General features: G+C 40.4%; 1 protein-coding gene and 1 long non-coding RNA gene across 4 annotated transcripts in view; one reads left to right on the top strand and one right to left on the bottom strand.

The window, feature by feature from the left end:
* Nucleotides 1-25,854, bottom strand: part of GSR (glutathione-disulfide reductase) — a 72,326-nt gene that overhangs the window by 9,064 nt on the left and 37,408 nt on the right. For both annotated transcript variants that reach the window (XM_077144432.1, XM_077144433.1), the window contains exons 3-10: nt 22,821-22,909; nt 22,360-22,429; nt 18,876-19,023; nt 15,024-15,078; nt 10,120-10,219; nt 6,693-6,779; nt 2,065-2,223; nt 776-887 (exon numbers count right to left, since the gene is read on the bottom strand). In XM_077144432.1, the coding sequence (XP_077000547.1) occupies nt 776-887; nt 2,065-2,223; nt 6,693-6,779; nt 10,120-10,219; nt 15,024-15,078; nt 18,876-19,023; nt 22,360-22,429; nt 22,821-22,909 (820 nt within the window). The remainder of the gene's footprint in view (nt 1-775; nt 888-2,064; nt 2,224-6,692; nt 6,780-10,119; nt 10,220-15,023; nt 15,079-18,875; nt 19,024-22,359; nt 22,430-22,820; nt 22,910-25,854) is intronic.
* LOC143669857 (uncharacterized) lies at nt 143-25,854 on the top strand. 2 transcript variants are annotated; one of them, XR_013169095.1, is made up of 3 exons: nt 143-256; nt 2,798-2,851; nt 25,694-25,854. It is a non-coding gene; the product is annotated as an uncharacterized LOC143669857 (long non-coding RNA). The 2 variants fall into 2 exon arrangements; XR_013169096.1 differs by lacking the exon at nt 25,694-25,854 and adding an exon at nt 2,962-3,380.

Here is a 25,854-nt window from a genome sequence, read left to right as displayed (position 1 = left end):
ATGTGACCACGCAGGCTGCCACCCTGAGGGTAGAAGGCTGGTGAGGGCCCATGGGGTAGAGTCAAAGTGGATGAATGAGTAAAGTCACAAATAGACAGGGGGAGGGACAAAGAGCTTGAAATGGTGCCAGGTACCTCAGTAAGTTGGCTGAGGGGTGGGGAGGGAAGTCAATCTTACACGACAACACAGTCATATAAGAATGCCATTCTAAGATGGAAATACTAGTGGTCAATGAGAGGGAGGGATAAAGAGTATGGTATGTATCACTTTTTTCTTTTTATTTCTTTTTCTGGAATGATGCAAATATTCTAAAAAATGATCATGGTGATGAATATACTACTATATGATGATATTGCTGAGCCATTGATTGTACACCATACACGGAATGTTCGTGTGTTAGGAATGTTCATATTTGTATGTTGTTTTGGTTTGATAATACAAAATAAATTTTAAAAAAAAGAATGCCACTCTAAATTAATTCTTCCCCAAAGCCACTTCCTGTTTGTCACCACATACAGCTCTTATTCTAACTTATAGATTTCTTCAGAGGGTGACCATATCCTCTAAATGAAAATTGCAATCTTCACACAGCACTGTAGGGAAAAATGATTATTATTCAGAAAATGGCATATACCCAGCCAACATTTATTTCAATATGTTTTTATCATTTTGATGATGTAAGATATTCATCCTTTTCACTGATTTCACTGTGAAGAGCTGGACTGCTTTGTATAACATATAGACTTTCCTTACTCAAAGAAAGAAGAAACATTACCTGGTGTAAGAAGAGCTTTTCCACACACATCCCCAACTGCATAGATGCCTTTTACATTAGTATTCTGGAATTCATCTACTATGATATGGCCTCTCTCATCAGTCTGAATACCCTAAAAATGTGAAAGGACATCATGTAAATATTTAGTCCACTTACACAAAACGGCCGATGAAATTTCTAGAGCTGTCTCATTTCACGCTGGCACCTCTTCAGCCTAATCTCTGGGAAACCATAAGACTCAGCCACAGGGGAAAAACACTTAAAGTTGGCAAGTTTCATATCTTTTGCTTAATTTATCTAACCTTGAGGTATTTGGACAAGATTTGACTTTGCAAAGCACAGTTCAACTAGGCAGGTAAATGTGAAAAAGAACTACTGAAGCTACTAGACAAAGAACCATTCAGCTATCAACATGCGCTACTTGCTCTCTCTGTGTAGACCACTCACAACACTGCTTGCCAACTTTTCTAAACTGAAGCACTCCTCCTTAGGCATGTCAACTCATTCCTTAGAGAGGTACAACCTGAATTGTCACCAGAAGTAGATGTCTATGGAGCTTACTTTTTTATCTTTAAAAAACCAAGCAAACTTTACTATCTATTTTTAAATATACTGATACTTCTTTCCCTTAACCAAAACCTTTTTCCCCATAATTAAGTCAAATTTTTGTCCCAAGTTTTTTGGTTCTGCAGAGTCTCTGAGCATATATTCCAGTGTGAAGCAGTAGAGATCCCCCAGAATTAGAACGTAGGTAGCATAGCAGATAAGCACAACCTATGGAGGTAGAAAGCATTAGGTTCAAAACCCAGCTCTGCCACTTACTAGTCATAGGGCTTTGTCTGACTATTTCCCAACAAGTATTTAAGATTCTATTATAGTATACTGGGAATACAACATACTACTCCAGGGAGTTTACAGCCATATCTGTGCTCTTGGTTTCTTCACCCTTATCCCTCAAAGACTCGTTGGGAAGATTAAATTTATTATTTCATTGTCGAGCATCAAATAGACAAGTATCAAAGTAAAAAGAAAGTCTATAAGAAGGAGGCCAGCACACTGCTGGACAATCTAGATTAGAGGTAGCAGGAAACTGATCTAGGGTGATGACTATATATATATATTTTAAATTTAAAGGAAGAAACAGTAGGATTTGATGACAAACTGGATCCATGGAATAAAAAGAATCCAATATAGCCCACCCAAATTTGGGGAGTCTAGGGAGGAGGTGGGGGGGATTACGAGGCCACTAGCAGATTCAAGAATGTTTTGGACAGACTGAGACAACTTACCAATTCACCTAAATTAAGGCTGCTGGAATTTGGGTCCCGCCCAATGGCCCACAGCAGGCAGTCGACATGCTCAATCGTGGTAGAGGTGGGTGACCTTCCAGGAACTGAAGTGACCATGCTGAGTTCCAAGCCAGACGAGGTCTGTTTAACTTCCCTGACCTACTGGCAAATAAAATGAGTTGAATGGAATAAAAAAAAAAGGTGGGGAAAGCAAATCAAGATTAAACTAGGGGGCTATAATGGATACAGACCTACAGGTAAAAGGCTATGGCAAGCAGTTCAGAGAGATGGTGAGAGCTGGCCCAAGGAGGGACTGATAAAGATGGAGGGAAGTGAATGGAGTCAAGAGATACTCAGAAGGTAAAAAGATCAGTCTAGCTCTATACAGTTTCTAGAGCACTTTCACATCGATTATCTCCTTCGACCTTCAACAATCCATGAGGTATACTGAGTAGATATAATTATTTCTCCCCTGTTTTATAGGGGAGAAAGTGGAGACTAGGAGGAGAAAGGGTTGATTGCTGAAAGTCATGCAGCTGGTTAGGTTAGGGCAGGGCAGGGACTCACATCCAGGGCTCTTCCCGTGCCAGGACCTATACTGGAGCTGCCGTGGGAGGGCTGAGTGTTAAGCTGCAGAACCCTGACTGGGCTACCTGCCTGAAGGCTATTTACACAGTTCCAATTGATTTGTTGCAACCTGTAATTATTTTTGTTGAATTCTTTTTTTTCACAGTCCATTTGGTTTTACTCTCCAGCAGACAAGCTACAGGAAAAAGCAGCTTGGGAGGTAAGAGAAGCAGGAGAACCATGTTTGGTTATGGGATAGAAGGTTAAGGGATTCCAGATGTAGGTTTTCCTCTCTTGCTCCCCCTTGTCTCCCTTTGCCCTCTTCCTCAGGTTCTTTTCCTCCCAGATGGGAGGTAGAAGCGCTCGAGCCAGATCACCTTTTTCAATGGTTTTCAAGTCTCTCTGACCAAAATCTCTCCGGAAGTTGGGAAGACTCTCTAGAGCCTTAACTCCTTTTCTACCAAATAATCATTTCCTATCAGCACTACCTGTGGTTCTGTCAAGACAATGACTTTTTTTAAGAAACAGGGAATGAACACTGCAAGGATGGATTGTTAGTTTTCTAAATTAAATATGACTCTAAGATTCAACCTACTGAAGGTGGGGCATTCCACGTGCTTGGAGAAACCTCTCTAAAATGGTTCCAGTGTTTGGGATGGCTGTTCAACTCAGGATACTTGGGGAAAGGTCTCCACCTATTGTCCAAAAACTGTAGGGCCCATTTGAGGAGATGACTGCCATTCACGACATCTGTTCTCTTATGCCCATTGGCTGTCGTCACCAACACCTAATCAGAGGTTCTGTCATGTCCAGGGTGCTGCAGGGGGTGTGGGCTACAGGTCTTCCCACCTCACGGAACTTGCCCTACGTCTTTTCACTCTTTCTTCCCACCAATCCCCTGAGTTCCAACCACTCCCAATTCCAGTTTAAGCTGCAGCCCCTTCTTCTCTCCTTGGCAGAATCAAACCCTTCCCAGAGAAGGCTTTCCAAGTGAGGGTTCGTTTTGCTTTGCCTTTTAAAAGCAAAGTGGAAACACCCGTGGGGGTGACACCTTAGCACTCAAAGCTTGGATGAACTTCCAGGTATGCGATTGGGGTGAAGTTGGAAATAGCTGAGGAAAATGGACACAATACTTCAATCACGTGATTCTGCCATATTACCATTAACCAAGTAATTCACCTACCATTTGTAATTTTCACTATTATTATCCCAAGGTAGGTATAAGTACCCACATTTTACATGTGAAGAGAAGGTAAGGAACGTCAACAAAGCATGCAGAGGAACCACACTAGTGAAAGGAAGAGCAAAGGATTCAAACCCAGGCCTGGACCCTGGCTATTTCCACTACTCCAGGCACAAGTGGGTGGGGTTAGTGAGTTCTCGTCACCAAAGCCTTATCTATTACTAAGAAATGCCCAGGTAACACTTCATATTTTCTGGAAGCAGCCTCCAAGTTCTCTTAAAATTATACCAGGTTAAAAAATAAATAAAAAGAAGCATATGCAAACACTGAACACTAGTTAATGATATTAATGATATGATGCTGAAGTGTTTAAAGGTGAAGTGCACCGATGTCTGCAAATTACTCTGGAATGCATCAAAAAGGTAAAAACAGACTGATGGATGGACAGATATTGATAAAGCAACTGCAATAAAATGTTGATTACAGAAACAAGTGGTGGGCCTATGGGGGTATTCGCTAAACAATTCTTTAAACTCTTGTGGAAGTTTAATTTTTTTCTTAACAAGATATGGGGGAACATGCATCACACATGTGGACCACCCCCACTTCCTGTCTCACAACATCGTGGCCTGAAAAGAGCATAATTATTAGTGACTGAGTTCTTCTCCAAGTTTCTGGCAGGAAGAGTCCTGGATGAGACACCTGAGGATATAGAATAATGAACAGCTAAGTGGTGCCTACTTTGTGGAAATTCAAGGCTAGCTGGGCGAATACAGGACAGCATCAGAGAACCAACAGCCATAAAGACAATGAGGGAGGAGGGGTACCAACAGCCTGTAATTATAGTTTGTCTAAAAGTCTTTTCCCTTTGACTTTGATGCCTGGGAGGGCACACCACATCAGAGTCCGAGGTGGGCAGGAAGGGAAGCTGACCCAGGCGATGCCAATGAAATCAGAGTGGAGAATTCCCCTATGGGTCCCCGAAACGCAGGCGTGGCTCCTTTCTGTGGCAGGGTGGGTCAGTGGAAAGTTAGTGGACTAGGAACCACGCCAGCCCCTCCTCTGCCAGTTTATAGCAATTGGAACAAGTCACTTAACCTTGCGCGTTAAACTTAATTTCCTCTTTTGTTAAATCAGACGTGGCTAAACTACGGTCCTCAGGCCAAATCCTGCTGGGGTTTGTTTTTTAATATGCCTGTGAAGTTAAGAATGTTTTTATATTCTTAAATGGCTAGAGGGAAAAAAAATAAAAATAAAAATGATATTTTGTGACGTGAAAATTATATGAAATTTAAATTCCAGGATCCATAATTAAAGTTCTATTGGAACATTAAAAAAAAAAGATTAAACTAGACTTCTGAACACTTCTTTTTTATACCCACTGTGTCCTACATGCCAATAGAGACATTTACTTTTTCACCAAAGGGCCCCAACAGTAGACCTCCCTGGGGCCACGCCAGCTTCCTAGGTGGCCCCAAATCACCATATCAGCTCATGTCACCATCATAATACTTCAGGTGTTTTTTTTTTTTTTAAAGCAGAATTTTATTTCTTGCGTCAGTGTTTACATAATAGCTAGGGGAAGGAAGACACAAGTGTTGATCAATACAAATTTTATGAGATAAATGCATATAATAGTTCAGTTTTAGAGTGCACTTCTTAAAAAACGTGGTAAGATTTTTTTCAATTAATTTATTTTATTTATTAAACATATCAACATACAAACACAAATACTCTTAACATATGCTGTGATAAGATTTTAAGTCACAAACCTAAGCAGTGTTTCTTAACTAGAGTACAGGGAGGGAGTGGGCTAGAGGAGCATCACACAGGAAATTTTTTCACACTACACAATCTTAGCTTCTTCCTGGACATTCTTTTTTTTTTTTTTTTTTAAATACTTTTATTGTCAAACCTTAAACAAACATACAAACATTCTTGACATACAAACATTCCATACATGGTGCACAATCAGTGGTTCACAATATTATCGCATAGTTGTATATTCATCACCATGATCATTTTTTTGAGCATCTGCATCTCTCCAGCAAAAGAAATAAAAAAGAAAAGACTCATACATACCATACCTCTTACCCCTCCTCTTCTCATTGACCACTAGTATTTCAATCTACTCAGTTGATCTTAACCTTTGCTCCCCCTATCATCTGTTTATTTTTTATCCGTATTTTTCACTCATCTGTCCCCCTGGACATTCCTAATCAGAGTGAGGGAAAGGAGATAAGAACCAGGGTTACAAGAATTGAGCTACAGATTATAGTGAAGATACTAAGGTGATTCTGACATTAATCTCAACCACGGGTCTAGCACTTTTGCATACACACAGCAAGTAATAAGTTCACACTTATTACTTCAGTGAATATGGCCTATGCTGAAGGAGTGGAGCTATGAAAAAAAAAATCAGTTTTTCAAGGCTAGTGCTCTAGAATTGTGCTGAAGTCCACGCATTTCCCAGAAGAGTAAAATATTTCATAATCCTTTCCATCTACAAAAACGCCAAAAAGTAGGCTTAAAAGTAGATTTCATAAATAACATTTTCCAAAAAACAGATATAGGAACCTGAAAATAAGGACTCTCAGTAAGATATTCAAGCACCACTTTTATGTTTTGATTCTAAATTCAACTACTAGAGGTCTAATCTTTGATACCTTGACTTCATTAATTTCTTAATGTAAAATATAGCTTCTTAGGAAAAAATAAAAATCATTGCAAGTGCTCTAGAAGGGAATAAAGCAACTGGGACCAATAGAGAGTTAGTGTTTATAAAACTAATTGGATGAGGCAAAAAGTAAAAAGTGTGATTCAGGACAGACAGGCATCAAAGGGCTGGAACCTAACCCTGCCCTGGGCTCAGTCATACCTGGGAGTATTTCAGGACCTCTATGCCCGCATTCTCCAGCTCTTCAGTGCAGTTTGAGCTGATGATTGAATCAAAATTTCTAAGTACCTGTACACAAACATAAGTAGCAGAGGAATGGGTAGTAGGAAAAGGAACAAAACTTGATTTAAAACGTGCTACAAACTCAGGAGGGAAATTTCAGTGTTATACTCCCACTTATCTCCTCCTTTATTCATGGCCATGTTATGAGCTCAAATTTAATAAATCCTCTATTTCCCTAGATTGCCAGCTGATTTCATCAACTCCTGTCTTTGAATTAAATGGACAAACCAACCTTTAGCCTCTATCATCATCATCATGTTTCTCACTCCCAAGTTTGCTTCTGTTTCCAGTAAGACTAGGATCAGAAATTCTCTTCCCTTTTTAGGGTCTGCTTTCCCTACAATTTTAAGGGAAGGTTTTCTAGTGAAATTTCCTTATCTAAATAGAAATCTCCTTAGCTTAGCCTCAGCAACTTGGGATCACACACATGCACACATCCCAGGTAGGGTTAAGGTCATGAGATATTCATAGTTCAGTTCTAGAACGGAGTTGTCCCGGGACAGGGAGAGTATTAGGGATGGGGAAGGATAGGAAGCCAAAGGAGATGTGACTCTCTGTAAAAGAGCCAGCTTTATGGGCACACAGGTAGTTCAGTGGTAGAGTGCTGGCCTGCCATGCAGGAGACCCAGGCTCCATTCCCAGCCCACATACCCCCCGACCCCCACCCCCCAAAAGATCCAGCTTTCCAAATGCAAGGATTCTACTGATTACTACACTGATTACCTGCTGTGGCTTGTTGTTTATTTAGTTATCCATTTATTAAATTCAGGTTAGCTATTTCTCTCTGTCTTTCCCCTTCCTTCCAATTTGTTGAGATACATTCCCACAATGTAAATAATATTGACCCATGAAAAACATTATGCAGGACATCAATCTCCCAGGGGTTAATTATATGACAAGTTTCAAGTCCAAAGACAAAGTTTCTGGAAGTACACATTGACTAGATTGATCAATATCTCTTGTCTCGCCCCATTAGGTAAGGAATGAGAATCACCGCATTTGCCCAAGCCATGCCCAAGCCATGGCCTTGTTAGGGACAGCCAGAAGTGGGACTCGAATGTGTAGACTAACGTTCTTGTTACTGCTTCATGCCACGTCTCTGAAAGCGCTAAGATCGTACCACAACAGCAGTATTTAATGATGAGTAATCAACAAACCACACTACAACAACCCATCACCAAGCAATGACAAACATGGAAGCTGCATTTTCTTATAGCTTTTATTTTTGGGGTGGGTGGGTGGTGGTGATGCATGGTCCAGAGATCAAACCCAGGGCTCCTGCATAGAAGGTGAGCATTCTACCACCCGTGCACCACTGGAGGTTGCATTTTTTTTTTTAATAATTTTTTAAATTTAATTTTATTATTATTATTTTCCTATTTTGATCATTCCATTTGTGGTAGTTAGATTCTACCACAAAGGCGGTAGGCACCTAGTTCTGCTGCTGTGGCCATGAGCCAATGGTATGTGAACCTCATGGGCTAGGTGTGCCTGCTGCAATGAATGACATTTGACTTAATTGGTCCGTGCTTAAATGAGAGAGCTCAACATATGCACAACCCAAGCAGCTCAGCATACCACATCTCAGCACTCAACCCAGGCCTTTGGAGATGCAGAAAGGAATCACCCCGGGGAAGGTTATTGGAGCCCAGAGACCTGGAGAGAAGGCCAGCAGAGATTGCTTTCGTGCCTTCCCATGTAAGAAAGAACCTTAGTCAAAAGTTTGCTGCCTTTCCTCTGAAGAACTAACAAAATAAATCCCCTTTTATTAACAGCCAATCCGTCTCTGGTGTGTTGCATTCTGGCAGCTAGCAAACTAGAACACTGTTCTACATATATAATCAGTAATTCCCAATATCATCACATAGTTGAATATTCATCATCATGATCATTTCTTGGAACATTCAGAAAAAGAAATAAAACGAAAACAGAAAAAAAATTTTATACATACCATACTCCTTACCCCTCTCTATCACTGATCACGCATTTCAAACTAAATTTATTTTAACATTTGTTCCCCCTATTATTTATTTTTATTCTATATGCTTTACTTGTCTGTGAATAGGGTGGATAAAAGGAGCATCAGACACAAGATTTTCTCAATCACACAGTCACACTGTGAAAGCTATATCATTATAAAATCATCTTCAAGAAACATGGCTACTGGAACACAGCTCTACATTTTCAGGCAGTTCCCTCCAGCCTCTCAATTACATCTTAACTAACAAAGTGATATCTACTTAATGTGTAAGAATAACCTCTAGGATAACGTCTCGACTCTGTTTGGAATCTCATAGCCATTGACACTTTATTTTGTCTCATTTCATTCTTCCCCCTTTTGGTCGGGAAGGTTTTCTCAATCCCTTGATGCTGAGTCCCAGCTCATTCTAGGATTTCTGTCCCACGTTGCCAGGAAGGTCCACACCGCTGGGAGTCATGACCCACGTAGAGAGGGGGGGAGGGCAGTGAGTTTGCACAAAGAACATCAGCCTGGGCTTACTGAGGCCTTCCTGAACTGTGAAAGCATTTCTCTAAGATTCTGTGAAATTCAAGCACACAGCAGCCTGCACAGCCTTGGGGCAGTTAGTCAGAGTTTAGCCTGCCTCCCTAAGAAGGAAAAGAATGTTCCTTTTTGACTGTGAACAATGTAATACTACCTTGTCATATGAAACGGATTTCCCCAATAGGAAATTAGAAGCTTTTATTTTGGGGGGGTGTGTGTACACGATCCAGGAACTAAACCCGGGTCTCCCACATGAAAAGCGAGCATTCCACCACCACCCACCCCAAAAATAAAAGCTATAAGAAAATGCAGCTTCCATGTTTGTCATTGCTTGGTGATGGGTTGTTGTAGTGTGGTTTGTTGATTACTCATCATTAAATACTGCTGTTGTGGTACGATCTTAGCGCTTTCAGAGACGTGGCATGAAGCAGTAACAAGAACATTAGTCTACACATCCGAGTCCCACTTCTGGCTGTCCCTCACAAGGCCATGGCTTGGGCAAGTGAGTTAATGCTTTGGGTCCTGGGATGGGATTTCTCAATGCACCCTTCCAGGAAAGGAAATTAATCTGCTAGTCCATTTAGCAAATACTTATACCTAAACAGGAATGTAGATATCTGATAATGACCTAACCACCACCAGTCAATTGGATCAAATCAAAATCACTGCCATCAATCAGCAACTGGCACCAAGGAGGCGCTAACAGGCTTATTTCAAGGAACTTTGATCAGCTCCATGCAGATAGGCCAGCTGATCTCCCCATGTTTTGGAACCTAATGAGGAGAAAATCCTCACTGTAGATGTTTTCTTTTTGATTACCATAAAGAAAAGGAGAGACTGTACCTTATCATGCCGTATCATTAGTGATGTCTTAGAGCCCAGCGCTGAAAGGATCCCGGCTATCTCCACAGCAATATAACCTGCACCAACGATGACACTGCGGCTAAAAGGGGAGCAAAGGGTTCTTTTTTTTTTTTAAATAGACTTTTTGTTTGGGAATAATTTTATATTTCCAGAAAAATTGCAAAGATACTAGAGAGGTTCTCTTCTTTGCCGAGTTTGCCCTAAAGTTAATACCTTACATAACCACAACACCTTTATCAAAACTAAGAAAATGACATTGATACACGACTGTTGATTAAATTCCAGACTTTTAGATTTCACCAGTTTTTTCACTAATGTCTTTTTTCTGTTCCAGGATCAAATCTAGGATAACACCATGCAATTTTAAGTACAAAATATGTCATTATGGAAGAAGGGAAGTGTATTTCTAGTTAGTTTTAAAGGGCTTTAGCCACATTTCTTCTGAAAAACTGTACAGCTCTTATAATATAACCATGTGATTGTGAAAACCTTGTAGCTGACACACCCTTTATCCAGGGTATGGACAGATGAGTAAAAAAATAAGGACAGGGCAGTGCAATGGTAGCTCACTGGCAGAATTCTCACCTGCCACGCCGGAGACCCGGGTTCAATTCCCCATGCCTGCCCATGCCAAAAAATAAAAAATAAAAATAAGGATACAAAAAAATAGTAATAGGGGGTGGGATAAGGGGTAAAAAAAAAAAAATCGGGTAGATTGCAATACTAGTGGTCAATGACAGGGAGGGTATGGGATGTATGGGTTTTTTCTTTTTATTTCTTTTCTAGAGTGATGCAAATGTTCTAAAAATGATCATGGTGATGAATACACAACTATGTGATGCAAAAATAAATACTACTAAAAAAAAACAAGTGAATTTAAAATATGCAGTGGAAAGATAGCTCTAATGAAATCTTTGAGGATGAGTCTAGATTACATTACATCATCAAAACATAGTGATGTATGACCACATTTCTAGGTATGTAATCACGTGCCATCTTATTCAACCCTAAAACCAAATAGTAAAGGGTGGACCATGAGGGTGAAGGCTGTGCTCCAAACCTGGGTTTCCAAGCCCTGACAGAGAATCTAAAAAGATGCCCTATTTTTTATCAAAACTCCTCAGTCAGGAGGTTTTGACTCAGAATCCTGTCTGCCCTGAATATCTAAATGAGACATTTTCACTGGAGCTGTGCAGCTGCAAAGAAGCCCTTGCTTAACCCTAATTAACTGTCTGTGACTCCCGGTGAATTAAGTTAAATGTGTGAACATGGATTACTGGACTATTAGTCATCCTCAATGAAAGTTTTTACAAAAGACAAGGATTAGGACCTCAGATCCAAGGATTAAGATGGGCACCTCACAGGGAAGGAGCAGCAGAGGTGAGCCATACGGACTCCAAGTAAGAGCTTACTCAGGAGACAAAGGCCAGTCTCTGGACCAACAGTGCATTTTGCCAACCCCCTCACTCCCCATTCCTGGGTGGATTCCTCTAAACTAGAGAGCCTCCAATTGGTGGCATTTTCAAATTGGAGAAACGCCAGTCTTTCTCCTTATCTTTTTTTTTTTTTACCTCTAGGTATCTAAACTCCATGACGGAAGATTAATAAAGAACAATCTCAGAAAATGCACTTCTGTGAGACAGATGGAATCCGCAGCAGTAGCCGCTTTGGAAGCCAGAATCAAAAGTACTTTAGGCACATTATCTTGATACCCTCTGTGATAGGTGACGCCATTACGTACCCCAGAAAAGGCCATGCCCCCCCTTTTTTCTTTTGGATCTTTTTAAACTTTTTTTTTAACCGTTTTTACTGTATAATATAACATATATACAGAGCAAAGAAAGAAAAAAACAATAGTTTTCAAAGCACTCTTCAACAAGTAGTTATAGGACAGATGCCAGAGTTCATCATGAGCCACCATGCCATCATCTCAGATTTTTCCTTCTAGCTGCTCCAGAACATTGGAGGCTAGAAGGATGCCATTTACTATTTTTTTTGCATGGGCAGGCACCAGGAATTGAACCCAGGCCTCCAGCAGCGGGCAAGAATTCTGCCACTGAGCCACCATCGCCCAGGCCATGTCCTTTTAATCCATAGTTGTGGGTGGGCCTTTCAGTTAGGTTATTTCAACTGAGACTTGACCCACCTTTCAAGGTGGGTCTTAATACTCTTACTGGAGTCTCTTTTGGGGACAAAGGACAGAAAAAGCCCAGAGAGGCTGAGAGAGGAAGCCACCAAAAGCCAGATAATAAAAGCAACAAAACGGGAGAAAAAGACCAGGAGACATGGCATGCTAGTTTGAAATTGTTGTCTACCTCAGAAATTAAAAGTATTCTTTAATCCTCATTCAGTATAGTTGGATGGGATCTTTTTTGTTTCCGTGGGGATATGACCCATCCAATTGTGGGTGGTACCTTTTGATTAGGTGATTTCCACAGAGACGTGTCTCCACCCATTCAAGGTGGGGTTGCTTATTGGAGCCCTTTAAGAGGGAACCATTTTGGGAAAAGCTTTAGAGCCCACACAGCCACAGACCTTTGGAGTTGCAGAAAGAAAAGGCCCCAGGGGAAGCCACTGAAGAAGTCTGAAGAGAAAACTACCATGGGCCTTGTGCTGGTTTGAAAGGAAGTATGCCCCCTAAGAAAAGCCATGTTTTAATATAAATTCCATTTCATAAAGGTAGAATAATCTCTACTCAATACTGTATGTTTGAAACTGTAATGAGATTATCTCCCTGGATGATGTGATTTAGTCAAGAGTGGTTGTTAAACTGGATTAGGGGATGACATGTCTCCATCCATTTGAGTGGGTCTTGATTAGTTTCTGAAGTCCTATAAAAGGAGAATGAGAGATTGAGAGAGAGCAGAGAATGCTACAGCACCACGAAGCGGAGAGTCCATTGGAGATGAAGAAGGAAAATGCCTCCCGGGGAGCTTCATGAAACCAGAAGCCAGGAGAGTAAGCTAGCAGATGACGCTGTATTCACCATGTGCCCTTCCAGCCGAGAGAGAGAAGCCCTAACTGTGTTCGCCATGTGCCTTCTCACTTGAGAGAGAATCCCTGAACTCCTTTGGCCTTCTTGATCCAAGGTATCTTTCCCTGGATGCCTTTGATTGGACATTTCTAATTGGGACATTTTCTCGGCCTTAGAACTGTAAACTAGCAACTCATTAAATTCCCCTTTTTAAAAGCCATTCCATTTCTGGTATATTGCATTCCGACAGCTGGCAAACTAGAACAGATTCAGTTGTCAACCTGGCCAGGTGAGCATACCTAATCTTGTTGCTGCGGACATAAGCCAACAGTACGTGAACCTCATCTGTTGCCAATTACATCTGCAGTCGGCTAGGAGGCGTGTCTGCTGCAATGAGTGACGTTTGACTTAATTGGCTGGTGCTTAAATGAGAACGGAATGTAGCACAGCCTAAGCAGCTTGGCATTCCTCATCTCAGCACTAGCAGCTCAGCCCAGGCCTTTGGAGATGCAGAAAGAAGTCACCCCGGGGAAAGTTGTTGGAACCCAGGGGCCTGGAGAGAAGACCAGCAGAGACCATCCTGTGCCTTCCACGTAAGAAAGAACCTCAGTGGAAAGTTAGCTGCCTTTCCTCTGAAGAACCAACAAAATAAATTCCCTTTTATTAAAAGCCAATCCATCTCCGGTGTGTTGCATTCCAGCAGCTGGCAAACTAGAACAGACCTTCCCAACTAAGAAAAACCCTGAATATCATTGGGCTTCTTCAGTCAAGGTATTTTTTTCTGGATGCCTTAGTTGGACATTTTTATAGCCTGAAAACTGTACACAGGCAACTTAATAAATTTCCTTTTTAAAAGCCATTCCATTTCTGGTATATTGCATTCCAGCACCTTCAGCAAACTAAAACACATGGCCATATACCTAGCCATGTGACAGAAGAGTACCAGATAGCTATCAGTCTTTCGTCAGAGAAGGTATCATTCTGTTGATGCCCTAATTTGGACATTTTCATGGCCTTAGAATTGAAAACTTGTGAGTTAATAAATCCCCATTATAAAAGCCAACCCATTTCTGGTATATTGCATTTTGTCAGCTTTAGCAAACCCAAACATTCCCTGTCAAGTTGAAGAAAGACAGTTTTAAACTTGTTTCTGTTTTTCATATTTGAAACTTGAGCTAACTTAGTCTGGTGGACTTCACTATATATTCTACGAAATCCCCTAGTATTTGATTCTGATTCTAAAAATTTTTCAATGTCCTCTGGTCAAAAGCATTAAAGATCTGAGTTATCTACTGTGTTTAGTTAGATTCAGTTGTCAACTTGGCCAGGTGAAGGCACCTACTTCTGTTGCTGTGGACGTGAGCCAATGATACGTGAACCTACATCTGCAGTCGGCTAGGAGGCGTGCCTGCTGCAACAAATGATGTTAGACTTAATCGGCTGGTGCTCAAATGAGAGAGCACAACGTAGCATAGTCTAAGTAGCTCAGCATACCTCATCTCAGCACTCGCAGTTCAGCCCAGGCCTTTGGAAATACAGAAAGGAATGACCCCAGGGAAAGTTGTTGGAACTCAGAGTCCTGGAGAGAAGGCCAGCAGAGACCACCCTGTGCTTTCCCATGTAAGAAAGAACCTCAGATGAAAGTTAGCTGCTTTCCTCTGAAGAACTAATGAAATAAATCCCCTTTTATTAAAAGCCAATCCGTCTCTGGTGTGTTGCATTCTGGCAGCTAGCAAACTAGAACATCTACTAAGTGGTACTAGAGGGTGAAATAGCCAAAGTCATAAATAGTGAAGGGACAGAGGAAATTCTTAAACTTAATGGTTGGGGCTGGCATGGGTAGAAGAAATGTTAGCAGGAAAGATGGCAGAAAAATGAATCACTGTGGTCAGGAAAGAAACCAGCTTACCTAGGTAATTGTTCTAGTTGAAAAAATCCATCACTGGTTATTCCCAGGCTGGCACCTAAGTAGGAAAACATGATTTCTTTACATAAGATTGCACTTTCTCTTGAAAAACAATCACAATGTTTTATGCAAGAACTAAACACTTTCTCAGCCCACATACTCGCTATTTTAATAAGTTTTGCGAAAGCTTCCATGGGGGAAACTGCTGAACAAGTCTTCCTTGAATGAACACTTTTATTTTCTCTCTAAGGAACTAAGATCTCCGTAGGTCTCATGATCAGACTCTTCACTGGCTCTGCTCCAGCCTGTTTCTCCCTGTTCTCTTCAAAAGTTGCCATCAACTCTCATCTCAATGTGGAAGACGTCCAAATGCATACTTCCAGTTCTGGCCTTTTTCCCAAATTCCAGTTCCATAAATCTAACTGTCCCATGACAACAGTTCTACTCTGCTGCAAATTCAATATATTTAGAATTGAACCTGAACATTATCTCACAAGTCATGTCCCTCTCTCAAGTTTACCACTTCAGTTAAAGGAACCATGTCACCAATAATCCAGGCTCAAAGCCTTAAATTATCAATTTCATTCCTTATCTTTCACCCCATCCCCCCAACTCATCAATTACTTCAAAGATTGCTTTTTTTTTTAAAAGCTGAAGCATCATGATTAAAAGACATCCTGTCTTCAGAAGTGAGATGAAATTCTGAATATGAAATACACCAATTGCTGCTTCTTTCCCAGTGTCTTTTATGCCTGTTCTCCAGTGCCTGGCACACAGCAGGAGCTCAATAAGTGTCTATGGAACCGAGGTGAACTTTTCTGTCACCTTTCAGGTGGCTTACACTGTAGTTCAGAACTGTATCACCCACCTCCTGCATAGACTATGCAACATCCTTCCAACTGATCTGTCCCTCCTCTATGCTATTCCCCTTTAATTAACTGTCAGATTAGTTTTCCAGAATTATCACTACCCTTATAGGTATATAAGTATACATATTTATACTTAATAATTATTTGCCACCACTGTCATGAATTACAGATTCCTTAATTTGACTTTGAGTCTACACAATTTGGCCCCAACCTAACTCCAGTCTAAGTACCAGGTTTTTACCTTTCGGAATTTTGATATTAGAAACCTGGATGAATAACCATCCTTCAAAGACATCTTTATTTACCCACTAGTTCTTCTAGCCTTCCACTTTCTCAGCACCATGCTCAATTTAGGAGCCTCTTTCCTAGAAGTCTTTTTGGTTCATACCTCCCTAAAGTGACGTGACCCACCTCTAAGTGTCCAAATCCTCATTGTCCACAATCATCTTTTATTTTGTTCTTTTAACATCAGTTTCTATTATATACTTTTTTTAAAATTTTATTTTATTTTATTTTTTTACATGGGTAGGCACCGGGAATCGAACCCGGGTCCTCGGGCATGGCAGGCAAGCGTCCTTGCCTGCTGAGCCACCGTGGCCCGCCCACTATTATATACTTTTTAAAAATTAATAAATGTATATGTTAAAATTTTAAAAAGAGCAGTGGAGACAACCAAAGCAATAAGCCCCCAATCTTGGGAGTCTGTTCATATGAAACTTAACCCCACAAAGGATAGGTCAAGCCTACTTAAAATGAGGCCTAAGAGTCAGCCCCAAGAGAACCTTTTTTGTTGCTCAGATGTGGTCTCTCTCTCCAGTCAACACAACAAGCAAACTCACCGCCCTCCCCCTGTCTACATGGGACATGACTTCCAGGGGTGTGGACCTTCCTGGCAACGTGGGACAGAAATCTTAGAATCAGCTGGGACTCAGCATCAAGGGACTGAGAAAACTTTCTCGACCAAAAGGGGAAAGAGAGAAATGAGACAAAATAAAGTGTCAATGGCTGAGAGATTCTGAACAGAGTCGAGAGGTTATCCTGGAGGCTACTCTTATGCATTAAACAGATATCACCTTTTTAGTTAAGATATTACAGAGAGGCTGGAGGGAACTGTCTGAAAATGTAGAGCTGTGTTCCAGCAGCCATGTTTCTTGAAGATGATTGTATAATGATATACCTTTCACAATGTGACTGTGTGATTGTGAAAACCTTGTTTCTGATGCTCCTTTTATCTACCTTATCAACAGATGAGTAAAACATATGGAATAAAAATAAATAATAGGGGGAATAAATGTTAAAATAAATTTAGATTGAAATGCTAGTGATCAATGAAAGGGAGGAGTAAGGGGTATGGTATGTATGACTTTTTTTCTGTTGTCTTTATTTCTTTTTCTGAATTGATATAGATGTTCTAAGAAATTAATATGATGATGAGTATGCAACTATGTGATGATACTGTGAATTACATGTAGAACGAAATGATCATACATTAAGAATGTTTGTGTTTGTGTGTTGTTATATTTTTTAAAAATTTTTTAAAAAAATTGGTGAAGGGCAGGCCACGGCGGCTCAGCTGGCAGAGTTCTCACCTGCCATGCTGGAGACCCGGGTTCGATTCCCAGTGCCTGCCCATGCAACAACAACAACAAAAAAAAAAATGGTGAAAATTTATAGATCCTCTACCCATGGAAGAAAAAAAATGCAGATATGCATACACACCCCAAATTTTCCATATGAATTTAGGCTGGGCATGGATCTTTAGACACCAATTCAGACAAGTACAAAAGGCATCTAAGCTACAATCAACATGCACAAAGACCTGACAAGTCCTATAGTTAGGGAGAAGGACAGGGACAATGTTTCCTATGTAAGAACAAGGCAAGATGTTCACTATTCATCCCTGTATCTTAGCACTTGCATGTACAGAATGCAAAGGCCAGATATGACTATCTCTGAGGTTCCTTATTGATCTTTTATCTTTCCCCACTGTACTGGCTTGAAGCTGTTATGCACCCTCAGTAAAACCATGTTCTTTTAATCCAATCATACGGGGGAAGACCTATTGTTGGGTAAGACCTTTTGATTGGTTGTTTCCATGGAGATGTGGCGGACCTGCCCATTCAAAGTGGGTCTTAATCCACTTACTCCTTTATGAGGGAGACACTGGAGAAAGCATAGACACTTAAAGATAGAAAATGCTTTGGGAGATGCTAAGCTAAGAGATAAAATCCAGAGTTTGCCCCAGGAAAGCTAAGAAAGGACCCACAGATGCTTAGAGAGAGAAATGCCCCAGAGACGCTGAGAAGACTGGCAGGACACAGAGAGGAAGTCACTAGAATCAAAAGCTGAAAGGAATGGAACTGGGAGCAAAGACCAGCAGATGCCAGCCAGGTGCCTTTCCAGCTGACAGAGTGTTCCAGATGCCAGTGGCCTCTTTTCAAAGTCAAGATGTCATCCTGCTGATGCCTTAATTTAGACATTTTCATGGCCTTAGAACTGTAAATTTGTAACCTAATAAATCCCCTTTGTAAGGGCCAATCTATTTCTGGTTTATTGCATTTAGGCAGCTTTAGCAAACCAAAACACCCATATTAGAGTAAAATATGCATTTAAAGGAGGCTCAATTTGCTAATTCTCCTTCCAAGATTTCTCTCCCTTAAATGAAAGAGTAAACATATTATCAACCTTAAACAACCTATCTGACAAACTGAGTATGGGAAGGAAAAGAAGTGATTCCTGTTGATACTGTGTTACCTGTGATATGCCTTCTTTTTCCCTGAGCCTGGGGCTGGACAAAATATTTTCTTAGCCCCATCACTAGCCATCTCATTAACCAATTACACGGAGGTTCCATAGATACCTTCTCTTGTGGTGTCTTTTTTCAGGAGACATAACTGGTATAGGCAGATGTGTAAATGTAAATGCGAAAGCCACAGTAAACTGCTCCTGGCTTTTATTAAGAAGAATATGCCTTTGGGAGACTCACCAGGGATCTGGCTCTCAGAAGGAAGTGAGGGTACGCCTCCTGTGGCAATCAGGATGTGAGGAGCAGTGTATTTTTTCCCATTGACTTCTACCGTGGGCTCGGGATCGCCTGTGAAAGCTGCATGGCCATGGATGATTTCTATATGGGCCTGGAGTAGGAACCATGAAAACATTAGCCAGTTCTCACAATAAAACAAAAACATTCGTTGCAACTTAATCAGCTCTTTCCCGTCATTTACTGAGGATTTGGATGTCTGGTTAGGGGATGTCAAGTCAAGCTGATGCCATTATTCTAGATTTCTGTGGAAATGTTAATCGATACATAGGTAAGGGGGTTGCCATTTGATGCCTGAAGTGTAGTATAAAAAAGAAATTCATCTATGGCTGATTACACCTGCAGTCGGCTAAGAGGAATGCCTTCCATAAGGAGTGATGTTTAATTTAATTAGCTGGAGGCTTAAAAGAGAGAGGTCAGAAGGGAGCTCAGCAGCTCAAACCCAGAGGTTTGGAGATGCAGAAAGGACATGCCCCAGGGAAAGCTCTGGAAACCTAGAAGCCAGTAGAAAGGGCCAGCATACATCACTGTGTGACTTTCCACGTGACAGAGAAACTCAGATGAAAGCTAGCTGCCTTTCCTCTGAAGAACTGTAAATTTGCACCTAAAAAAAATCCCTATCATAAGCTGATCCATCTCTAGTGTGTTGCATTCCAGCTGCATGAGCAAACTAAAACAGTCTTCTTTGCTTCAATGAAAATAAATTAAAGAATGATGTGTTGGGGGAGGGGCAGCAGCTGAGAAAGATAAGAGAAACAGAGTCAAAAGAGAAAGACTCAGGTCAAGGGAAGAAAAATGCAATGTATCTGTTTTCTTAGACAAAATGGTAAATACTATTACAAAATTACATGACAAGGAAGTTCTATGCTAGATAGGGTGGAGACCTAGACTTTGATTTGCTTATACCAGCATCCTTTGTACAAGGGCCTTGATTTGGGGATGCCAGCATCCCCTATCAGCCATGAACCAGGCACTGGCATGCAAATAAAGACAACTTACAAGAATAATGGAACCCATTTAAGCAGATCACAGGAAGGAATGCTTTAAATTTTGGAATGTGCTTATTTCTGAATTATCTCCTCCTTTCCAAATACCACAACCCAGGCCTGTTTCTACATGTGCACAGTTTAATCATATGGAATCAAGGTCAAAATCAAAACAACTCATGAGCCTCCAGAACAACTTTCCATTAGGAGATAATGATTTCTTGTGGGGGGCTAGACAAAAAGAGGTGTGGGTAGAGTGCAACAACTCGAGGTTAATAGTTTGGGGAGGAATGGAGCAGATTTTTATTTTCATTTCCTGGAATATTACACAGATTTACTTTCCTTTACAGCATTCCTGGCTTAACTTTAAGTAATTCCTACCCCACACTAAGATGCTAAAATGAAAAAAGTCATTATAAATTCTATCCCACACCAAGATTTGTAAATATTTTTAAAATGTGATTCTTTTTTAAAAAAATGTTTTTTTCCTATCTCTTGCTTGCAGAAGCAGTTTTAGTTTTGTCCACACCCTCCCTCAAAAAAATAGGGGGAATGGAAGTTTTGGTATAACAAATGGTATTTTGAGGCTCATGTCTGGCAGCCCTGGAATCTTTTACAGTCAGTGCACAGAAGACTGCAAGCTCCCAGATAACCTCCTCTTAAGTTGGGGAGTAAGGTCAGAAAACATCACCCTCCAAAAATGAAGGTCAATGAATAATAAGAATATAAAAACATTAGATTAACTATAGATGTAACTCACCCTAAAAATTGGTTTATAAACATGCTGGTAATGCTTTTATGGTGGCTTAATAGCTTCAAAAATATTTTGATCTAAGGGTAGGCTATGGTAGCTCAGTGGCAGAGTTTCTACCTGCCATGCCGGAGACCCGGGTTTGATTCCCGGTGCCTGCCCATGCAAAAATAAATAAATTAAATTAAAAAAAAAGAATATACTGATCCAAATATAAACTAAGCTATGCTCAAATCTTAGAAACTGCAACGTGAGACCACAAAGGCAGGTGAAAGTGGTGGGATATACGCTATCTGCAAAAACAAGTGTTAAATGATGCACAATTTGTCAATGTCTCCAGTAGAAGAGTTATGATATCTAAGGATTAAGGTGGAGAAAGCTTTGGAGCAGTGCGCCAGTTTGAAACTGTTGTATAAACCAGAAAAGTCATGTTCTTTAATCCTCATTCAATATTCCTGAGTGGGATTTTTTGGATAAGATTGTTTCCATGGAGAGGCGACCCACCCAATTGTGGGTGAGACCTTTTGATTAGGTGGTTTCCATGGAGACATGTCTCCACCCAATTCAAGGTGGGGCACTTACTGGAGCCCTTTTAGAGGGAACCATTTTGGAAAAAGCTTGAGTGCTGCCAGAGCCAACACGAGACCTAGATGTGTGGAGACTAAGAAGGAAAACACCCCTGGGAAGGCAGTTTGAAATGAAATGCCAAAGACCCCAGCACAGATGCCAGCCACACGCCTTCTCAGCTGACAGAAGTGTTCTGGACCCATTAGCCTTTCTTTGGAGTTAAGGTAGTTTTTTCTGGATGCCTTCGTTTGGACATTTCCAAGGCCTTTAGAAATGTAACCTTGCAATTTAATAAATTCTCTTAAAAAAAACCCATTCCATTTCTGGCATATTGCATTCCAGCAGGGGAAGGAAAACATCCCAAGCTATATTTACTGGGTACAAACATACATTTGCCCAATTTTCTTAATTGAATTTAATTCATACAAACAAACTTCTGAACCATAATTTGGTCTCCCGAGCAGATCTAACTGCTAAGGACAAGGTTGTTCTAAGTAACTGAACAGCTAGTGCTTCTGACCTTAATTAATAAACACACTATTGGCATCAAAATCAGCCTTTTACATGCTTGATTTCTGAATCAAGTGGACTTCCCCGACCTACTTAAAATGCAGCCGTCAGGGTAGACCTTGCCAACTGATTCACACACACCACCCATTCTCCACAGAGAAGAAATTGGCTCACGGAGACAGAGGCTTCTGCTCTGACAGGTCAATTTCTTAATTATTAATTGCAGAAGAAATAACAGAAACAATAGCAACAATAAGATATACCCAAAGGCCACATTTTAGTCTGGCTAGTTAGCACACTCCAGCAGAGAACCACTTCTTTTCAAAGTTCAAAACCTACTGTGCTAAGGCATTCAGTTTTAATGCATTTGGTAAGTAAAGAAACCAGGATACAGTATTATAACACTGTCACATAATATAGCATGTCAACAAATACAAATGCACAGAAGACGTACCAGAAAACAAAATACCAAAATAATGTAAACAGTGAGTAAGTTTAGTGGATGACTTTGTTTTCCTCTTTAGGCTGTTTTGTACTAGACAAAGAATATGTGTCATTTCTGTGATTAAAGAATTTTTTTGTGAATAAATCTAGAGACAAAAAAAAGCATACAAACCTTGGTTAGATTGTTCTGATAGATGGTGTTCAGTCGGCTCACATATGCATCCCGCTTTTCTTTTATAATGCTGTAACGAAACCTGGGTCATTACTGAGAAAGTTGCTTAGTAACTATGGCAAACTGTCCCTAACACTCCTGAGCAGATTCAACAAGAACTCCAGTGAGTGAATGTCGGCAGTCCGTCATTCCTTCCCTGAGTCCAGCTGCCCTCCCCCCTGTAGAGAACCTTCATTCCATGCTCTGGAGAACACTCAATTGTTCTCCACCACATGTCAGCTCCTTTCTTGCAGAAGACAAGAAGAGCTGCTTTCAAAAGGCACCTAGCCCATGGGAGCGACTCAATATTTATTGAATAAGTAAATGAATTTGCTAAAGTATGTTGAAAATGTGGCTGGCTTCAAAAAATGCATGGCTCACTTGGTTTCTACGTGTGTAAATGAAACTCTCTGAGCACTCACCTCCAATTAAATTTACTTTCACAGCTTTCAAAGCCATAATCAGTGTGGTCATGCATGAGCTCAGAGTGGACAGCCGTGTTCCACATTACCTGTAAAAAAACAAAAAACAAAAAACAAAAAAAAAAACCCCCAAAACTGAAGAGAATGAATCCTGAAGGAAGACAGAAATCATGAAATGGATGGTAACTATATAACGGCACATAAAAATATTTGCCTTTAAATTAAAAGCAAAACTAAAAGAGAGTGCAAAAACATGATCAGATAGATTTTATAGAGAGGCTTCTGAGAAGCAGAGAAATTACTTTCACTGCTAGATTACCTTGATTCTAAACACTTTAAAAGCAGACAATAAGCCTCATATCCCTTCCTTTTAAATTTAATATGTTCCTTTTTTAAAATTTTAGATTTCTTAAAGCTTTTGAATTCAGTTCTAGCAAATGCAATTGCATCTACAACTTTAGAGTATATTTACGGGAAAACTTTTAGATAAAATTGAGGACTCAAAACTTTAAGAGAATGAGTTCTTATTACATTACCAGCAAATATAAATGTGTCCTTTTAGGATATATGCAATTAAAATCAAAAGGTCAAAACACGGCTTGTGGAATGTAGCCTATCATCCGTAATGTCCCTTTATGCCAACCCATCATTATAGCAACTGAATTCAAACCAACATCCCTAACTGCAGATTATAGCGGAACTGGGGCCATTTTCTTTTGATCAGACACTCTTTAGACCCTTTCAGGTGAGCCTTATGGTCCTGCTTTGTATTGTCTCTTTAACTTTAAAAATGAAAACATCGATGACTTTGCTAGATTGTTTATCAAACAATAAATATTAAAGCTCTATCGATACTATAAATAATGTTCGTTCAACAAATATCACGTTATCTCCTATCATCATGAGGTACCATATTTATTTACCTCCAATCTGTATTATGTATGATGCTACAGTATCAAACACCTCTGCAGAGGGCAGTTCTATAGGAACTGATTGGGTACAGGGCTCAGGTCTAATCAGGGTAGGAGGGGCAAGGAGCCCCACCCTTCTGGTTCCTTCTCTATGGTTGCTTCACTCTAGTAACAGGGAGTTACTCTGGGCTTCTCTATTTCTAAAAAGGAAGAGGCAGTTACCAACTGATCCTCAAGAATACAAAAGCACTTTGAAATGAGTAGAGCCTTATATAAATACAAGGCAAATGTCTACAACATGTGATCAGAATAAAAGGAAAGATAGAAACTAAATGTTACAAATTAGGGCTACCATGTAGTACTAGCCCAGATGGTATCTTAAAATAAGGAGACCCTAAAGTAGCACCAATCAATACTGAATTTACTAGTGTAATTGGTTTAAACTCCATAAAACCACTTCACAATTAATTTACATGATTTATATAGCCATACTTGTGTGGCTTCAAGTGGAATTGATGTTGAAACCTAGGACCAAAGAGAAAGAAAACAATGGAGGGAAAATGTCCCAAAGGAAAAAATAATTTCCTAAAACAGGAAAGCTCTACCTATATGAGGGAACAGATTAGAGAAAATCTTACTGGAATTAAACTCAGATGTGTGTCACTGATACCAGGGTAACTGCTTGGATGATATTAGAAAGCTGCCAATGGAAACCTTAATCCTGGGCCAAAGGTTGTAAATTTGGGATTACAACATGTTCTGAAAGCACATTCAAGTGATGAGTAAAATTACTTGCAAATATAAGCAGCTTTGGAAATGAGCGTTGCCAATTCTTTCTTCTTTGCCAAGGGTGAAAATTGAGTTTGTTCAATGTGACTGGTATCATAGATATTTAGACCAAAAATCACTCCAGTGGTAGAAATGAGGCTATAGAACTTAATCGAGATACTTAATAAGAGTCCATTCATTAATCTGGTTTGCTGGCTGGGCCTCTGTACTAAGAAAAAAATTAACAAGTGCAGGATGACCAGTCCTAATTTCCAGGACCAGATATAACCTCACACATTCTAATAAATCAAGGTATCATTTTATAAGACAATTCCTAGTGATGCTGGGAAATCAATTCACTAGTCTGCCTGACCCCCCCGAGAGAACCAAGCAGTGGAACACAAACAGCAAAAATGGGGCTAAGATGCAAGGGCACAGCAATTTTATCAACAGACTATTGCCATGAAGATATCAGTATCCTATGCCCATAAACGTCAAACAACTTGAGAAATGCAATCTGAGAGTGGCTCTGAGATACCCCAAAGTCACATGATAATGATTTAAAAATAATTTATAGGGAAAAATATTTCTACGGGTCAAAGCAAAAGGTACCACCAAGAAAACAAACAAGAACCCACAACCATCTTGACACATCTTGCCAGAAGAAAAACAATTGTGGTTACCCTGGGAAAAACTGACTCAGAGATGTACTAGCAAGGTTGAAAGACCAGATGGCTGGAGGCAAACATCCCATATTTTGCAAAGTCACCCCAGGTGGTTAACCAGAGCCACATGTGGGAGGGGTGAACACCTGCACCTCTTCTACTCGGTGGCCTGGTCAGATCCATGCCCGGGCTGATAGTTGGGTGTACACTTCATTATTTCTGGTTGGATCTCCCTACTGAGAAAGAGAAGCCTATGCAGGTGGAAAGTGCTTTTTCTTTTATGCCTTGACCACAGATAGTTTGTTGGTCTTGGTTTTTTCCTAGAACCAGCAGAAGTTTGAAACCAGACACTGTTTTAGCCTCATTACCTCCTCACATGCCCACCACAGTAACTTTATCACTATGAGAACCTACCACCTAGTGAATGTTCAGGATGAATTTCTTTTGCATACCTGACCAGGTTAGTGTTCAGGAGCTCATAATATTGTGCTAACCTCCTCAACAACTTCTCCCTCCTCCTTTTTCCTAGCTGAAAATGCCACTCACTTGCTAGCCTCCCCTGGAAGGGTAGCTCAATCCTGGCCAAGAGAACCCAAAGCAAAGTGGAGACACCGCTAGGTGGAAACAGCTCCATGGAGCTTCTGGAGCCACCCCGTGCCCTCAGGGAGTTAACACTGATTCTACAACCAA

Source organism: Tamandua tetradactyla, chromosome 26 (assembly GCF_023851605.1).
Source record: "Tamandua tetradactyla isolate mTamTet1 chromosome 26, mTamTet1.pri, whole genome shotgun sequence".
NCBI lineage: Eukaryota > Metazoa > Chordata > Mammalia > Pilosa > Myrmecophagidae > Tamandua > Tamandua tetradactyla.
The sequence above is the reverse complement of the archived record's forward strand: the minus strand, read 5'-3'. Positions and strand labels throughout refer to the sequence as shown.